Consider the following 17,811-nt stretch of genomic DNA (forward strand, 5'->3'; position numbering starts at 1 on the left):
GAGGACTTACAGAGTGTGACTGTGTAAACCAAATTTCATTAGAAAGCTACTCTTGAGTGTATTCAATAATATATATTTTTAAAGTCTGCAGGATTAAGAGCAAAGGTGGCCTCTTGCTGTTTGACTTGTTGCCTGCTAAAGTTCTGTGTTGACTTGTGCTTATTCTGTGTCAGCCTGATAATAAACTGTAAGCAATCTACTGGAGTTTGCACCAGTTGGTAGAGACGGCACATCAAAATGATCTCTTGTGGAGGTGAGGAAGAGCTATGTAAGCAGATAAGCTTGTTTTTATTTACCTTTTATTTTAGTAAGAGGAAAAGTAGAACTTCTGTTTCCATTATCATGCTTATCACAGAATTATTGATTTGACTACCTTATATTTTTCTAACCTTACAGTAACGCATCATGTATATTATGGAGGAAAAAAAAAATAATAGAGTAATGCTTTTGGTGTACCTTAGCAGAAACAACATCTAATAATAGTATTAAGCTTGGCACCTGGGATTAGTTAATTATTACAAAATCAAAATGACAAACACACCACTTCAGGTATACCTAAAAACTACTCTGTAAGGTGTAGAGTTTTGTAAGACTGCATTAGTTGCAGCTGTCCTTTTTCCCTTCCAAGTACACATTTCAGTCTTCTACTTCTCACCGTGAAAGAAAACAATCTCAAAATTTTGCCACAGCAGAACCTGTACATGAACTAATAGTGTTTAGTAATAGCGATAATTGTCTCTGTAGACTGTAACACTGAAATTCCATGGATGGCAAAACCCTGAAGCATTTATCTGAAGAAGTTGTATTATTTTTTTGTTTCTGTCATGGAGCTACTGCTTCGCTGTGGTTTTTATAGGTGTCTCTAGAGCAACACTAGGAGAATCAGAAATTTGAGTAGATCTCTACTGTAGTAAGTTTTTAGTATGCTCCTCAAACAAGAGTTGTAGTTTGTTAAAGAAAATCACATTGTTAGTCTGAATGTTTTCCTTAGGATGCAGGGATCAACCAAAAGACTTCCTGTTTAATTGAAAAATAGCAATGATATATTTGAGGTATTATTAGGTGTTACTTATTTTGCTTTTTATTATTTATGCTATTTTTACATATTACTTCAGTTTCATCAATATCTTCACAAAATTTTAAGAAAACAACTTTTTGTCTGATTATGATTTTGATCTTTCTACAAGTTTGGTGTATTGTAGCATCATTTACTTCAGTCCTTGATGTTTGTACTCAACCACATTTTAAGATAGAGTAACTTTGAACCACTGGGGTAAGAGGTAAGCTGAACTTCAAAGAACGCGAACATTTCATGCTTCATTGTTTGTCTTAATTTGAAAACTAGATGACACCTGAACATTAAAAATATGTCATTAAGGTTGCTGCTTGATTTTTGTTTCTGTTTGAGCAGTTTATCTTCCTACACTTCTGTAGCTATAACTGTGAGAGATGTATGCGAAAGGTGCTTTAAGACTATTTTTCTTGGCTTTGGTTCCTAGATTATAACATTATTAGTACTTTATGTTGACTTTCTAACAGTTTTCTAGAAGGTAATCTTGGTAACTTTTTAATAAAGTTGTATGTATTTGCTGTTCATGGGGTACAATGGTTTGTGTGGTGGTAGACCATATGCAGTTAAAGTTGATCTGCAATGTTAAGCAGACTGAGCTAGGAAAATTAAATGTATTCCTTTTGCTTGCCATTCTATTTGCCTATTTCTTGATTATTTGATAGATATCTTTAAGTTACCTTGCAGACAGTGGAACATTTTACAATATGTAACATAATACATATGTAACATAATACATATTTTAAAGTTTTAAATACTTACAGTTTTTATAGGAATAAATGAGGGTAAGCATGGGCGATAAACAGTTGCTTTGATGTAGTTTATTTTGCACCATTTTTGAAGTTATAAAGTGCTGCTCCAGTGTTTAGTGATGAGCGTCCATCACCAACCATTAATATTAAACTGTGTAAATAAGAGAAAAAGCGTATTTTAATGTTAAATATCAAAAGAAGAGTAGCTTATTCTCAATAAGTTGTGCGTCAGTCTTGCACCTAAGAGAAACTTTGGCTGGCATTTTTATCATTGATTCTTGAGTCTTTTTACCACTGATGGTTAAAATTCTGACCATTACCCCTGTGTTGAAGTGAGGATTTCGAGAACTGGATCAAGGATTGGTACTTCAGAACAAGTTCCATGCTTAGAGCTGAATATGTATGTATTTGAATAATGCTGGCGGTAGTGTTCCGCCTCTCCCTATAAACTGTCCTGTGCCTATATTCTTTTATTACTGTGACTGCAGCAATGCTGCTACTGTGTTTAATTTTCCTGCTGTGGGTTATACTGTATAAAGTGTTAGATAGGTGAATGTCTGAGCTAGGGTTGCTCTTGTCAGAACAAGATAAATCAGAATTTGAATTTGAAACTTGTGGACCACGGGCATCTTTCATTCTGGGATTGTTGTGGTTATATTGCTCATAGCTACTAGTTACAAATAAGAGGCCAAGCAGGTCTTGTATATGGGATTAGCAAGAACTATGGACAGCTTTCTATTAACCTTTTATTAGTGTTGATGGTGACAGCTCTGGATTTACAAGCTTCAGTGACAGAAAGTGCAGAAAATCCGTAAGTGACAAAAGCACAAATCTGCGTACTCTGTGCTAATAGAATGTTCTGATATGTTGAAATTATTTGAAGGAGTCAAAAAACAGCAGAGAAAAAATCAGTCATTTAGACATTCAAATGATTTTGTTTATAAGAATCACTAAGGAAAATAGATCTGAAAGTATTGTTAAGGTTTGAAAACTTGGGACAACTAAAGGTGGTGGGGGGTTACTGTTTTTGTAATAGAGAAGGGGATAAAAATGGAATACTTCAAGATCAGTCGAAGCACTTTTGTCTAAAGGGATGAGCACTAGTGCTTGCTGATAGCATGCATATGTGTTAATTCTTTCAAAATAGAAGTTAGTATCTTGTTTCCTGGGCAGGTGAGCTCTTGCTCCTCGGTTCTGCATGTACCTCTTCTTGTCTTTGCTACTGTCAATCTCTCATGCTCCTTCACTGAACTAACCTAACTTGCTAAAAGAGCAGAAAACAATGCACTTTGGTTTTTGTTGCTGCTGTTTTAGCAGTTTGAATTGGCACACAGAAGGTCTGACAAGCTAAGCAATGTGAGAAAGGTGAGAGAGGGGTTGGGAAACTCAACACACCACCACCCCCTTGGTAACAGTGAACTTCATCACGTAATTTAATGAAATGAAGTACCGTGGAAACCTCTTTGCAGGAGTTTGTCTCAGTATTCCTGAGACAAAAATAAATTGCAAATAAGTGTAAATACATTGAAAAAGTTAAATGACACTTCCAGGTGGATATTTATGAATTAATAATGCCATTAAACTCATCCGTTCCATCTGTACTGGAAAAGTTATCATTCTCTTCCATTACTTAGTCTTCCCAGGCATGAGGTCCAAACTGTGGAAGGATAGATTCGATGACATGTATTTTGTTGGTAACAGATCAGAGCTAAGATAAAATTATACATGTATCCTTAATTTGATATTTCAATGATATGATACTTTGATTCAGTAGTCTGATAAATGTTCCCTCTGAAAGTATGTTAATGAACGAGCAAGTGCTGATCTTCAGAGTGATCCAATGTGTAAATGAACTAAAAACCCAAAGACATGGAACCAAACTATATTTGTGAAATCATATTATGTAATAATTTTGTAGATTGGATCTTTGTGGAAGAAATAGAAGAAATGAAAATGTGCTTTTTTTCCCCTTTCCACCCCCCTACCCCACAAGAGGGCAATGTGCAGAAGGTGCTATAGAATTCCAGAAATCTTGGCGCTTATTTGTTTCATTATCTTGCAGCATGTAGCTCTTGGAATTAAGAAGATATTACATAATTCTTTAGCCAAGAAACAAAAGCAAAAAATGAGGTCCCTAGTGATAAATAAAGCTTTCTGATTGATACGACATATGAACTCAAGATATTTTGTATTGGTATTTTGCTACATCATAAATCAGAGCTCTTCAAGTTCCAGGCAGCTGCATGGCAATCAAGCCTTATGTTTCTTAAAGTAAGAAAGGTTTCAGGACCTACCTGTATCTGGTCTGTGACCAACCCTATTTGTGAGCCAAGACTGAAGCTTCCTTTGTCAATTTTGTAGTTGGCCTTGTAGTTTTTTGATGTATTTTTCCTTGGAATGTTTCTTCTACCAAGTTCTGTTTTTATGGAATGTAGCATTGCATTTTTCAGCTCGGCAACTATGTTGAACTACAGATGTTGGCAACATCTCAATGTATGCCTATGAATCTTTAAAAAGATTTAAGTCTGAGTATATAAATGGGATACATGGGTTCTGTCTGCCGTCAGGGTTCCCTTAGCTTTCACTTACTAGCAATATTATTTTCAGTCCTTGTTAAGAGTAATTTCTGCCCTTTTTATCCATACAGTAAAGCTTATAGAAGATCAGACGTTTGATATTGTTACCTTCCTTAGAATGGTGGGTTTCCACATGGCTTTCTGAGTGGATGTTATCTTAGTGAGCTGCTGCTGTGTTGTGGGTTTTTTTGTTTTGTTTTTAGAGCTGTGGCTGATCAGAAGAGGTCTTACAAAAGTGAAGCATGCAGTGACTTTGTGGAGGACCAGCTGTTTTGTTTGTTCTTTTTCTGGCAGTAGGGAAGATGGCTACTTTGTGTGTCCTTTGAGACAGACTTGACTGAAAGCTGTGATATTTGTTAAATATTGTGGGAATTCATGTTCCTCTGTTGTTCCTTTTCTGGATCCAAAAGTGGGTATTTCAGAGCTCTAATGCTTTGTATGCATCTTTTATGTTGAGAAGAGGGTGCAACTCCAAGGAGTCACTTTGTTGGGAACTAAATCTCTTCATCTCAGCAGGTTGTTGCTGAAATTTTTATTTTATCAGTGTAAAACCTGAGCATTCCTTTCAAAGGTTTTCTTGCAGTGAAATGTTCTCCACTTCTTTGTTATTTGCATCTGGAGTCAATTCATATTCAGAATAGGACTTCTGAACTTCCCTCAGGAAGAAAAAACAAGAGAAAAAGAAAAAAAAAAAGAGGAGAGAGTGTTAGAGGAGGTATAACCTAAAAGGAGGAGGGAATGTGGGTTTAAACCAGTAGAGTTCCTGTGGATGAAGTCTTTGTATGCAAAAGGCCTTTGGGTGGGGTACCCCTCCAGTGGCCCAGTGTGGTAAGCTGTAATATTGGTAAGCTGTCCTGGCAAACTTTGTGTTGTTTTGGATCTGGGAGAGGAATTTGATATGGTTGCTGATGCTTCGCTTTATAGAACTTAAAGCATGTTCTTTCCAGGCTCATAGTCATTTATGACCCTTTCCTTGTCCCTGTTCTTGTATTACTTTTTTCCATCTTGACACATCCTTCTCTGTTGAGACTACTATCAAAGTGACTTTAGTGCGTTAACGGAATGTTGAATGGAATGTCGAAGTCCTCCTGACTGTCCTTTGATCAGAATTTTGTATTTCTGTCCTTTCAGACAAAATTAACACTGAAAGTAAAAATACTAGAAAGTCAACAGAAGAGTTGTAAAACATGTTCATTTAAATGTTTCCCATTGTTTACTGATACTGCTGTGAAGTTTCATCTTAAAGCATATTAAAGTCATTGCCTCTTGGCTCCAAAATTATAAATAAAAAAATTTCTTTTGCGTGATTTGAATTGCCTAGTAAAATGATGAAAGCTAAGGAAACTTGGACAGTGGCTTAGGTTTCTATTTTGTAACTTCCTTCTTGAAGCTTGTTTGGGGGTCAGTGAAATTGTTACTCAGGTTTATCTAAACATGTACACTGATGGTATAGTAAGCTGGGTAGCTAGGATAGCTGGCACTGATGAAAGGCTTTTGGATCAACAGATCTGGTGGATAACATGGCAGTTGTGGGTGTAGATGCTTCTGTTTTGTCTTGCTCCCTGCTTGTTTTCTGGCCGTATAGATAATATTTTTGGGATTGTCATATTTAAGAAATTATTGAAAAGTCTGTGCAGCGTATTTGAATCCCTCTTCTCCATATCATTTAAATTTCAAATGTATATTTTCCAGGTCTAAAAAGACCCAAACAAAACCACCCCCCTCCACAAAAAAACAACTCAAAACAAAAAGAACCTCCCTGATCTATAGCAACCTCAACAAGCCTACATTAAATTGTGGTGGTTTGATCTTGGCTGGATGCCATGTGCCCACCAAGCCCACTCTTATCATGCCCCTCCTCAGCACGATAGGGTGAGGGGGAGAAAATAAGATGAAAAAAACTTGTGGGTCAAGGTGAAGGCAGTTTAATAAAGCAGTAACAAAGGTGGTGTGTGGAAGTGAAGGAAAACGAAAGGTGTTACAGTCTGCTCAGCAGCAGGTGATGTCCATGTCCAGCACTTCCTGGGAAGCAGGGCTTTGGTAGGTGTACTGGTTACTCTGGAAGACAAATGTCATAAATAATGAATGTGCTCCCCCCTATACACCCTCCCCCCCACCCCCCACCCCCCTTTCTCTTAGCTTCTATTGCTGAGCAGGCATCATATGTTACGGAATATCCCTTTGGTCAGTTTGGGTCAGCTGTCCTGGCTGTGTCCCTTCCCCAGACCTTGCCCACCCCCTAGCCTGCTGGTGAGGGGGGAATGTTGGAGGGACAGCCTTGATGCTGTGCAGGCGCTGCTCAGCCGTGGTGAAGCACTGGTGTGTTATCAGCATCTTTCTAGCTATATTTCTTCCACTGTGATTGAAACAGAAAGCTGGTACTTGGTGATACCTGAATAGAGTATGCACAAATTAGATTCCGTCCTGGTGCTTGGTGAGAGTGGTTGTGCAGTTGCTGTTGAACAAAATTAAGTTTTCTTTTGAGGGTCTGGATAATAATTTTGATAATTGGAGAAGGATCAGCATGGATTATTTTTAAGATTCAAAACAGTTACTGAGTTTCATAAAGCTATTCAGACTTTTAACATTTTAAGTTGTCTTCCTCATCTTTTCAAGCTGCTCAGTGGGAGTTTTAAACCCCTTGTGTCAATCCGTACGTATGCATTTTTTTTTGGTAGCTTTCTGTTGAAGCACTCATTCTGACAAATAGCAGTAGATCATGTTGTTCTACCGAGTTTTGTTTGAGTACACAAAATTTCCACAAATACGTAGTTAAAGAAGCAAAATACTTCAGTGCCAGTAGCTTACAAGTAACTTTCTCTCACACCTGCAGTTTCTCTGCATGTTGTGATGGTGACTGTTTAAATAAACCATGTTAGGATGCTAAGGAAAAAGTGACTATGTAGACTTGTTTTTGATTAAATTGGTAAAAGTACTGAACTTCTGTATTATAACTTGAATTGTTAATTTTGTTAGACTGTATTTTTTTTGTATTTGCCTGACTGACTTATACAAATCCATTTTCATTCTGCTTCTGTAATCCTCTCTGAATTGATTTCTATCAGTATGGAAGGCTTCTATTATATTCCGAAGGCTCTGGGTTAAGAAATTATTTTTTCTTTCTGCACAATTTCATTCACACTGCCAATGCTTCGTGTTGTGTTTTTTTAAAACAAACAAACAAAAACCTAAATTCTCAGCCTCTTGAGAAAGCACACTTGATTTGTATAGCTTTTGGTATTTTGTTCAGTTTAACATGGAAGAAGATACTTATTTAGTATGTAAACTATATGCACCTTTCTGGAAAGAAAATCTGAATCAAGTTTCATTCTTCTGCGTGGAGATGTCAGTAGGGGAGCCAAAGCTAAAACCTTGCATTAATTTACAGTAGTATCCCAAGAAAAAATACTGTGCAGGTATGGAAATGCAGGAAGATAGAAATCTTTGGTGAGAAATGCAGGAAGATCTCTGAAGCAGAAGCCATGTCTGTTTTTAATCCATTTTCTTTTGTTGATTAATTGATCATTGGGAAGATGGATATTACTAACAACAGTGGTTTCATAAATGCTGGCTATAATTGAAGAATTTCAGTTTGTACTTTGAAAGCAAATTAAATACTTGATTTGCTTTTATAAAATTGTATTATTAAAATTTCAAAACATTAGTGTTGTTTCCATTAAAATAGCACAGAACATTATTACCATCTCTTATCTTTTGATGATGCTTGATGCTAAATAAGATGGGTTATGTTAAAGATGAAGCTGAATTTAGGTTATATTTTCTTTTATAACTTATAGAAATACAAAGAGAAAGATAAACACAAGCAAAAATATAAGAAGCAGTCGGAGTCCTCGCCATCCTTGGTTCCATCTCTTACTGTAACTACAGAGAAAGTAAGTCAATGTATTTTCATCCTTTTCCACTTCAGCTGCTTGTGTTGAAATTTCTTGTTGTGATCATTCCATTCTGTATACAGGAACTTTATAATGACATAGATGCTGTATCAAGCACTCTTGATACTTTTTCCTATAATGTAAAATCCTAAAATACTTTGAGGTTTATCATATGGACAAAGGCTTAGAGTTTTGTAATTGAATAGCAAGTGATTAATGGACCCCAGTCAGGTGCCACTGGTACTCCAATAAGTTTTATTTCATTGACTTGTGTTTAATAATTAGAGAAGTTTTAGAAAATTTTGCCTTTGAAATTCACTGTGCTTGTAATATCCCATTGCTTTTTAGCAGTTTGTGCTATTAGGTTCTGTGGTCTTTCCTTCCTGTAATGTGCTAGCAAATACCTAACTCAAGGGACAACGTGGAGGGTTAAATAATGACAGTTTTCATTGTACTATACAAGAATTGCTTTTACTATCCACCAAAAAAATAACAATAGTCATGACATTACAGAGTGGGCAGCAGTATTGAAAAATGGGTTTTAGGAGTTCAGAGTTGGAGAACTTTTGTCTCATTTGTGTGGAAATGTTTGACATCTGAGTTGAGGAATCATGGTTTGAATTAATTAGCCACCAGTGCAGAGCTTGTTTTTTAGTAAAGATGCTGAAGCTTGTGTTAACTGTATGTAGTTTGATTGCTGAGATGCAGTATTCAGCAAATGTGTCTGTTTGCATATGGTACGCCAAGATCTTGTCAGGACAGGGTAGAACAATTGAAACTTTCTCTAGTCTCTGGAATTATTCCCTCAACTAATGGTATCAACTTCAAGAATCACAACAAGAAATTTAGTTTTTCAGTATGCTTTGGCTATTTCTTCATTCTCAGTAGTAGGATTATTAACTTGAGCATGTGTACCTGTTAATGTCCCATTATTTGTGACACATGCTTCTGATAAATCAGTCTTGTTTCTGGTTCTGCTGTATTCTTTTTGATGCTGTTGTGTTAAGTGAGACTTAATAGTCAATGGTTTCCTGAAACTCCTGATAACTTTTTTTTTTTTTTTTTTTTTTTTAAATAAAAAAAGTTAAGAGTCAATTTTCTGGTTTGCTGTTTTAAGTTCCTCTCAGTTTGGAAGAGACATCAGTCCTATATTTAGTCCTGGTGAAAGCTTCTGTCTCATGTTTTAGCTTTGGCTTGTATCAAGAGTTCAAAAATGTGTATGGTTTAACACAACCAGAAGAATACAGTTGTCCTTTCTTTACACCTTTTTTTTTTTAATTGGGGTGGGGGTATAGGTATGTGTTATTAATTAAGGATACTCCAAAACATTGATGTACACAAAGATACACAAGACATGTATCTGTGTTCAAATTGCAGTCAGTAATTAAATAGAAGATACTGCAAACAGGAAATACAGCTGACTGAATTTTTTCTGTAATAGTAGAGATGATGATAACCCTCCTCAGTTCACCTCAAGAGAGGTGCTCAGATCCTGCTGCAGTGGGTTATGGAAGGGAATGAATAGGGAAGTATCTGTTTGGTATGACGGAACATCACTATCCTGCAGCACTGTGGTGTTTGTGGGATGGTGGGCTGTGGGGTATATGTACATGTTAGCATTTTTTTCCCGTGTTTTTTGGGTTTTTTTTTGTGGGTGGTTTGGTTGGTTTTTGCTTGGCCTATGCTCTTATCATATGGTATTTCGGTGAGGGATTACCTGCCATGGTCCTTTCCTTCTCTGTGCAAGAGTACCACCTTATACATCTGTATGGGGGTAAAGGCTTCTCAAGCCTTGGGATGTACTATGTATAGAATGATTATTACGCTTTTACTGTAAATCTGAAGCTTTTCCAGAAGTTCTAGGACTTGCTACAGATGGGTGGTATAATTCTTAAGGGCGCACAGAGTGATATATGGGGTGTGTGAAAATGACAGTAGAATTCTGCGCACCAAGCAATGTGAAGGCATGCTTTTCAGAAAAAGACCTGCAAACTGGTTTAGGGGAAGCATAAAGGAACTCTAATACACACACAGTTAGCTTGGAAATTGCACTGTCAAATAATCATTGATTTTTTGAGAACCGGATTAACATGAAATGAGTCAAGTCCTCCCAGATAAACCAAGGAATGGAGTTGAGTGGCAACATCAGGGGCATCTTAGGGGTATGTCTGTACTGAAATGAAGGAACATAACTGACTGCAGTGTGAGCGGTGAAGCAGGGAGCCTTGAGCAGTGTATTCCATTTAAAACACATGTGCTGGGAGGGGACAGCAATTGTAAGCTTGGGGGGGCCACAGAAGCTGAAGCCAGGCAGAAAATAACCAAAGATGTTCTGCCTCTCTCCTCAGATCCTTGCTCCCTGCCACTCTGACTCATGACCTCAAAAAACCCCAACCCAAACAAACAATATAACTTTTCTATGACATACTAAGGTTTTTCTGAGACTGTTCTGTTAGGCCTTTGTCTTCTAGAGCTCAGCATTTTAGAAAAGCAATTTGTTTGGTGGTGGGTAGGTTATTGTATGAATCAATTAGCTTGATAATACAAAGTTTGTGCTGCAGTTTTACCTTAGGTCATTTACCAAGATACTGTGTATCTCAAGGATTTTCGAAGCAGTTAATGTATGTGTATTTGGGCACTTTGTTGTGATTAACTCCTTAAAGTAAGGAATATAACCTCTGGAAAGAAATACTGACCAAATGATACCAATTTTACTTCGCTTGGGGTGTATTACATCATGTTAGTGTCCAAGATATTCTGAGTAAGCACATAGATTTCAGTAAATTAAAAAAAAATTGTGCAGTAATGGGAAGAGGTACTAGATAACATCAAACTATGACTGTTGATACCTATAGAGAGTTATCCTTGCAATTAATATTCAACTGAATGGATAGGAAATAACAATTAGGAAAGGAAGGTTTTGAGTAAGAGGAGTGATCCTGGATCCTAGAAAAAGCCTGACATTTGGTTTGGGTTAATGCATGTCTGGAAACCCTTTGTTCAAATGACCCAGATTTGAACCACAGCTTCTTAACTCAGGTCAAATGATGCATCAGTTTCGGGAAAATTGAATATACTTGTGGACTTTGTAATAGTTCAAAAAGTTAACAACTAAACTTACCTTAAAGTTGGCTCCATCTTCATTAGAAACATTTACCAGTATAGTAATATGAATTTGAGGTAAATTGTTTTTAACGTTGTATTTTAACAGGCTTAAACTGATTTTTCTTCACTGTTACTCAGAAAATCCGTAATATATTTTTATTGCAGTTCATAACAATTCATACAGGGCACTATGCAAATAGATTGACATTTTCATCTTCCTCAAAGCTTGCATATTTAGTTGTCTTCTGGCAGTTGCAACTGAAAAGTAAGTTCTATGTAAGTGTCTTGGCTGTTTTAGTAAAAATATGGAAAAAAATTTATAACAGCTGTACAAAGCTGTATGTAAAGATAAGAAATGTTCTGCTGTAGGCCTAAGTTCAGCAGGCATCCAAATAGGGAAGGGAAGTGTGTGTGTATGCTCAGTCTTCAGAAGTATGTGTTTATGTGGTCTTTAATAGAGACATTTAGATCCTATTGTAAACTCTCTTCTACAAACAACAGAAAAACAAAGTAACCTGGTTTTGAACAGATAAGTCTAGGTTTGATCTGTATTTTTTGTTGACGAAGCTTTATTCTTATAATGCTATTTTAATAGCTGGTTTGAGTATAAATAATAGTAGAATAGTAATTCCTTTTCCCTAATTTTGTTTTCATTTTCTTTCTTCTGATATTAAAATTCTGCTATCGTAAATTATTTTTTTTTACTTATTATGAAAACAATTATATACCTTTGTGTGATTTCCTAATGCTGTGCACAGCGTTTCACTGCTTTCTGTGAACTTACTTCGACTACTGTTCACCAATATGAACAATTCTGACAAAATTTAATGAAGAATAACAGGCCTTAAGGTAACATTTTTGAAAGCCCTGTGAAGAGTTTATGGGTGTAGGAGAAGGGCCATTCTTGGGCATGGGTAGGGGTTGAGGAAAAAAATTGCATTAGGAGACCAAAAGCATGTTACCATTTCTCCTTCATGTCAGTCAGCAGGTTTGTAGTGGGTAGCCAGTCATTCCTGCGTACGTCTTGGCCAAATAGATAGCACATGTCTTCTTTACTTGATGATACTTAAGGATCTGGCTGAATGGGATGATTCAGATGGCAGGGAATCCTGATGCGATGATGGAAAATGAAAATATAAGGGACAGTTGGTCTTTTTGGAGTTGATATTTGTTCAGTGTTGAGACTAAAGGCTTAAAAATGCAAGTTCTTAGGTTCTGAAGCCTTCATCAGTTCCACAGCTGATGGAACAAGTTTGGTGAAACAAACTGCATAAAAATTGTATTTTCAGAAAAGCATTTAAAGTCTCATTTTTTTTTTTAATTTTTAAGTAGTAAAATAACAATTTTCTATTTAAGTAGCGTATAAAGACTGTGTAACCATAGTTTTTGAGATGAATCCATTGACCTCGGTGAAGTAAAAATTTCAAACAAGGCTGATGTTATTATGCTTTTTTTTTTCCCCACAAAATGAGTTTTATGACTTCAGTTGTTTGCTGAAAACCTTAGCAATTCAGTTTACATAACTCCTGCTATTAGCAGTCACCTTGGTATTTGAACACTTCTAAGTTTATTTGAAAGAATAGGTTCTTTTAAGTAGTTCTTTTGTTACAGTTTGTTGTGTGACCTAACTTTCTTTTCTCTTATTTCCTCTCTTTTATCAAAATGCTAGACATACACGAGCACTAGCAACAACTCCATGTCAGGCTCCTTGAAGCGGCTGGAAGATACCACAGCTCGATTTACAAATGCAAATTTCCAGGAAGTTTCTACACACGTTTCAAGTGGAAAAGATTCTTCAGAGGCTAGAGGGTCAGAGAGTAAAGGGAAGAAATCTGCAGGTCACAACTCAGGTCAGAGGGGAAGAAAGCCTGGTGCTGGAAGAAATCCAGGAGCCACTGTGACTGCAGCTAGCCCTTTTCAGCAAGGTATTAATTGTTATGCTGTAACATGACTTCTGCTTGGACATGAATTAGAAATTTTATGTATGTAAAACTTGAAAAGTAGTTCATCCTTTATCCTCAATAATAAGAATGTTTTTTCACTTTGGGGAAAAAATAACTTTTTTCAGGGAAAAAGTGTTCATTGTCATAACATGAAAAAGAAGGTCGTGCATCTTTACAGGGCAAAACTGATGCTTTTGCTTAGACTGTAAAGGTATTCTCTTTACCTGATAAAAACAGAAGTTTCTTTATAAGCTGAAAAGTTAGTCTGGGTTAAAATTTAACATGAATTTGAGTCAAGGGGTCTTTCTTAGCTCTTTGTGGGAATAATACCAATGTTTTTTAGTTAGTGCATATTAGAACGAAACTGGACTACCTAACATATAGGATGCGGTGGCCCCTAAATAATTTTTCAAGGTAAAGACATTTAAAATGTGCCTTTTTCTTCAAAGTGACAGACTTTTTTACATTCATTTTTTTGTCATTGAAATACATAAGTAGATGATGATTATGTGACAAATATATACAGTTTATTTACATTCTGTAATACAAAAAGTTTGATGTTTTGGACATGCTAAAACCCACTAAATGCACTTTTGAGAGTTCTAAAAAGAAAATTTTATTTATGGCATCTTTGTCATAGTTGAAGAAATATTAAAAAAGAAAAAGTCTATTTTTTATTTATTAACTAATAAAACATGTTATGAAATGCAACAAACTAGACCTTCTATAAAGTAACTGCTTTTCGGTAATTTTCACTGTGGTGTGTAGTAGCTGAATGTCCTTTCTCCTTTATGATGCTCGTTTTCCTTTCAGTTTATTTATGCAGTGAACACTTCTAAATTTATCAGGAACTCCTGTAATATTTCAGGCTTTTTTACTTGAAAAAGACTGAAGTGGTTTTTTGTTTAAATTCTCAAATTGTCTTCTGGAATCCTGCATTTAAAGAAAATCTTGCTCACTGCATATGGCAAAATAGATACTTGGTATATGCATGTATTTTTGTTACAGCTGCATTAAATTAAGTCTATATAACTTACTTAAAATACAAACCAGCAGTGTGTTTATGATTTTTAAATTGCTGTATTAATGTAAATTATATTTGAAATGGAATTCTTAATAATGTTTAATGGAGTACTAAAGATAAACCACTGATTTTTCAAGGACTTTTTTTGTACCTCTTGTTCTATTTAGGAGGATTTTCTTGATGGGCTAGTAGTTATCAGTCTGCATTCTACCGAACAGTACCCACAGCATCCGCCCATATAAAATTATTGAATTTCAGTGAAAATTGATGTGTGTATTTGAAGTGTGCTCCATTTTCTGCCTTGTGCTAACACAGTGATGAAATGACTGCATTCCAAATATTACAGAAGCAATGTAATTCTATTACACAAAAGATCTTTATCGTTTTCTGACAGTGCTAAAGAAGTCTTAAAATGCCAATTTATACGTTTTTCTCCACTTCCTCTCATGTCCTTTTTCAAAACACCTCTTCTATGGAACACCTCCTCAGCCAGGGTAAATGAAGTACAATCGCTGTTCCCTTGACCTGTGTCAGACCCTTGATTTAGGTAGAATGGTAAAGAAGATTGTAGACATAGTGTAGACCTGATCATAGCATGTTTCCATCAGCCTTCTTTTTATATATGTGTATGTTTATAAAAAACCCTGCCATGACTTGCACCAAGTGTTTGTTGTGGCTTTAAAACAGAAGGAATGTCAAAGTTACCTAAGCAGCGAAGTTGTTGTTCTCTTTTTATTCATTCAGATTTGAATCTCTGATAGGAATCTGAGAATCAGATCTAGCAGAGTGAAGATCAGCAGGAGAAGCAATGAGTTGTCTTAAATATAAATTCTTTAGCTCTTGGTAGCACTTTTTGTGTTAAAGTCCTTGTATTTTAAAGTTTTGTATTTTAAGGTATTAATCTTTCCCATTGATTTTCATCAACTACAGGAAACAAAAATTGTACTTTTTCTCTCTCTCTCTCTCTCTCTCTCCTCTCCCCCCCTGCCCTTTGCTTTCTTTTTTTAGGCAGCTTTTTGGGCACTCCTGGGAGCATAAAGTCATCTTCTGGAAGTTCAGTTCAGTCTCCCCAGGATTTTTTGAGTTTTACAGACACAGATCTGCGAAGTGACAGTTTCACGCATTCTCAACAGGTTTCGTCAACCAAAGATGTACATAAAGGAGAGGCTGGGAGTCAAGAGGGGGGTGCCAATTGTTTCACTTCCTTGGTTGGTCTCCCTTCATCATCAGCTGTTTCCCAATCTAAAAACTTTGACAGCTCACCTGGAGACATAGGTAATTCAGGCCTTACTTCTACAGCATACAAACGAGCTCAAACTTCTGGAATAGAAGAAGAAACTGTAACAGAGAAGAAACGAAAAGGAAATAAGCAAAGTAAACATGGGCCTGGTAGACCCAAAGGAAATAAAAATCAAGAAAGTATTTCCCATCTGTCAGTTTCTTCTGCTTCCCCAACTTCTTCTGTGGCATCTGCTGCAGGAAGTGTGACAAGCTCTGGTCTTCAAAAATCTCCAACTTTGCTCAGGAATGGAAGTTTACAAAGTCTTAGTGTTGGCTCATCTCCAGTGGGTTCAGGTAGGCATTTATTGGATTTGTTGTCTTACCTCAAAATGTGTCTTTATTTTAGCTGTAATTCTGAGTATGCTTTTCAAGAACTGCATATCATTTAAATTAACTTGCAAGTTGCGTTGGGGGGAAAAAAGTAAAAATTAGAATATTACTGTTGGAAGAGTAAGTTTTGTTCCATATATAGATACCACTGTGCTGTAGGTGGTTTTAGTAGATTGACCTGTGTATTATATAAATGCAGGTTTTGAGGCTCTAGGGGGGAAAAAATAAGTTGCATGAAAATAGGTTCTTTGGAAATTACACATGACAGGTTTAGCTAAAATAAGCAATAGTTTATGCAGGCTCTATTGTCTGTATGTTCTGATTCGTAGAGAACACAAAATCAGTACACAAGCATGTCAGCTGTGCTGAGTATGTCTCAATTATTTTTTCCCAATTTAGCTTAACAAAAAATCAACATGTCTATATGGAGAATTACTAGTTTAAATGCATAAAAGGATATTCTGAATCTGGGCCCCTGTGAGCCTGATGACATTTTCATATTCCTGTGTGCTTTTTAGCAATTGAAATTGGCTGGTTTGTTCTTCCTCTATTCTAAATGTTATGTGCATCTGGGGCTGTGAGAGGCTTTCTGTTCCCAGTAAACCTGTGTGTGGAATGACTTTGCAGAATACAGTATCTACCAAAGTCTTTGTTGCTTTGAAGTTTCTTTTGATGCCTTTGTATTTGGATTTTAAAAAAAAAGCAAACTATCTGATACCTCATTTTTGTAACTTTGAAATTTAGTCCTTTTTGTTGTTTAATGGATCTTTTACTTAATCTTTCTTTTTTTTTTGGGAAAGACAAATGGAACTTGAATATTTGATTGTGGACAGAGGTTTATGCTTTTATATTATATATTTTCACTGTATAAGCAAGAGATACTTAAAATATACATGCTTCGAGAAACAAATAACTTTGTTTTAGAACAAGTCAGGTACTTAAAACCTTGATCTTAAAACCACATTGTATTAATCTTTTTAGATATAGGCAAAAATTTTTTATTATGGGCAACAACGGCAATAGCAGTGGCAACCACATTAAAAAAATATTTTTTTCTGTATTGAAATCAATAGGGAGAAATGGTGTGTGACAAAACCTCCCAGTTCACTGTCCATCTTTTTGAGTAAAATGCAGTTTTAAAAACACTTAACCTCATATCTGTTGTGGACAGAGATCATCCAACCAATTTAGATCAGTGTTCTGACTTATTTTGGTATGATCTTTCTTACTCCTTTTATAATCTCTTTGAGGTGGATTATGTATTGTTGTAACTGGGTAGCAGATGGAAGTACAAGATCTTGGTTTGAAGTGAACGACCCATGTTTCCCCCCTTATATTTATCTTAAAATATTTTGGTCTTGTCAGCTCCCAGGACAGGCCTTTCCCTGGCCAGGTCCATCTTTGCTTCCTTTGTCCTCTATTACATCTCATTCTTCCATCTATAAAATGCCAGTGATAATGTTAAACTCCCTTTGTAAAAAGCTCTGAAATACCTGGATGGAAATACTGGGTAGGTGTTATCTTTGTCATGATATTCAGCCTGTAATTTCACCTCTGTTAAGCATACTTGTGGATTCTTATTAGCCAGTGTTAGACCTGTCTGCTGAAATCGTGATATTTTTTGAAGGAGCTAGAGAATATGAATGACAAACAATATCCATAAATGATATCACCCCAACCAAAACCAGAAAACCCCAAAGAAACAAAACCAGATTGGATATCTTTGCCTTCAAGCATGAACTCTAAATTTATCTAGTAACTTCCGCTTCAGTCTGAGCATATTGTTTTAATGTACTCTTCTCCCTGCTTTCCCCTTTTTCTTATGCTTGTAGTGCTGC

The 17,811-nt window shown here is 36.1% G+C and overlaps 1 protein-coding gene across 5 annotated transcripts in view; it reads left to right on the top strand.

Annotated features, from left to right (window-relative positions):
- Nucleotides 1-17,811, top strand: part of MLLT10 (MLLT10 histone lysine methyltransferase DOT1L cofactor) — a 136,870-nt gene that overhangs the window by 57,865 nt on the left and 61,194 nt on the right. For all 5 annotated transcript variants that reach the window (XM_040591261.1, XM_040591259.1, XM_040591263.1 and 2 more), the window contains 3 exons: nucleotides 8,195-8,290; nucleotides 13,065-13,320; nucleotides 15,371-15,937. In XM_040591261.1, coding sequence (XP_040447195.1) covers nucleotides 8,195-8,290; nucleotides 13,065-13,320; nucleotides 15,371-15,937 — 919 coding nt within the window. The remainder of the gene's footprint in view (nucleotides 1-8,194; nucleotides 8,291-13,064; nucleotides 13,321-15,370; nucleotides 15,938-17,811) is intronic.

The sequence above is a fragment of the Falco naumanni genome, chromosome 4 (genome assembly GCF_017639655.2).
Source record: "Falco naumanni isolate bFalNau1 chromosome 4, bFalNau1.pat, whole genome shotgun sequence".
NCBI classification, from domain to species: Eukaryota; Metazoa; Chordata; class Aves; order Falconiformes; family Falconidae; genus Falco; species Falco naumanni.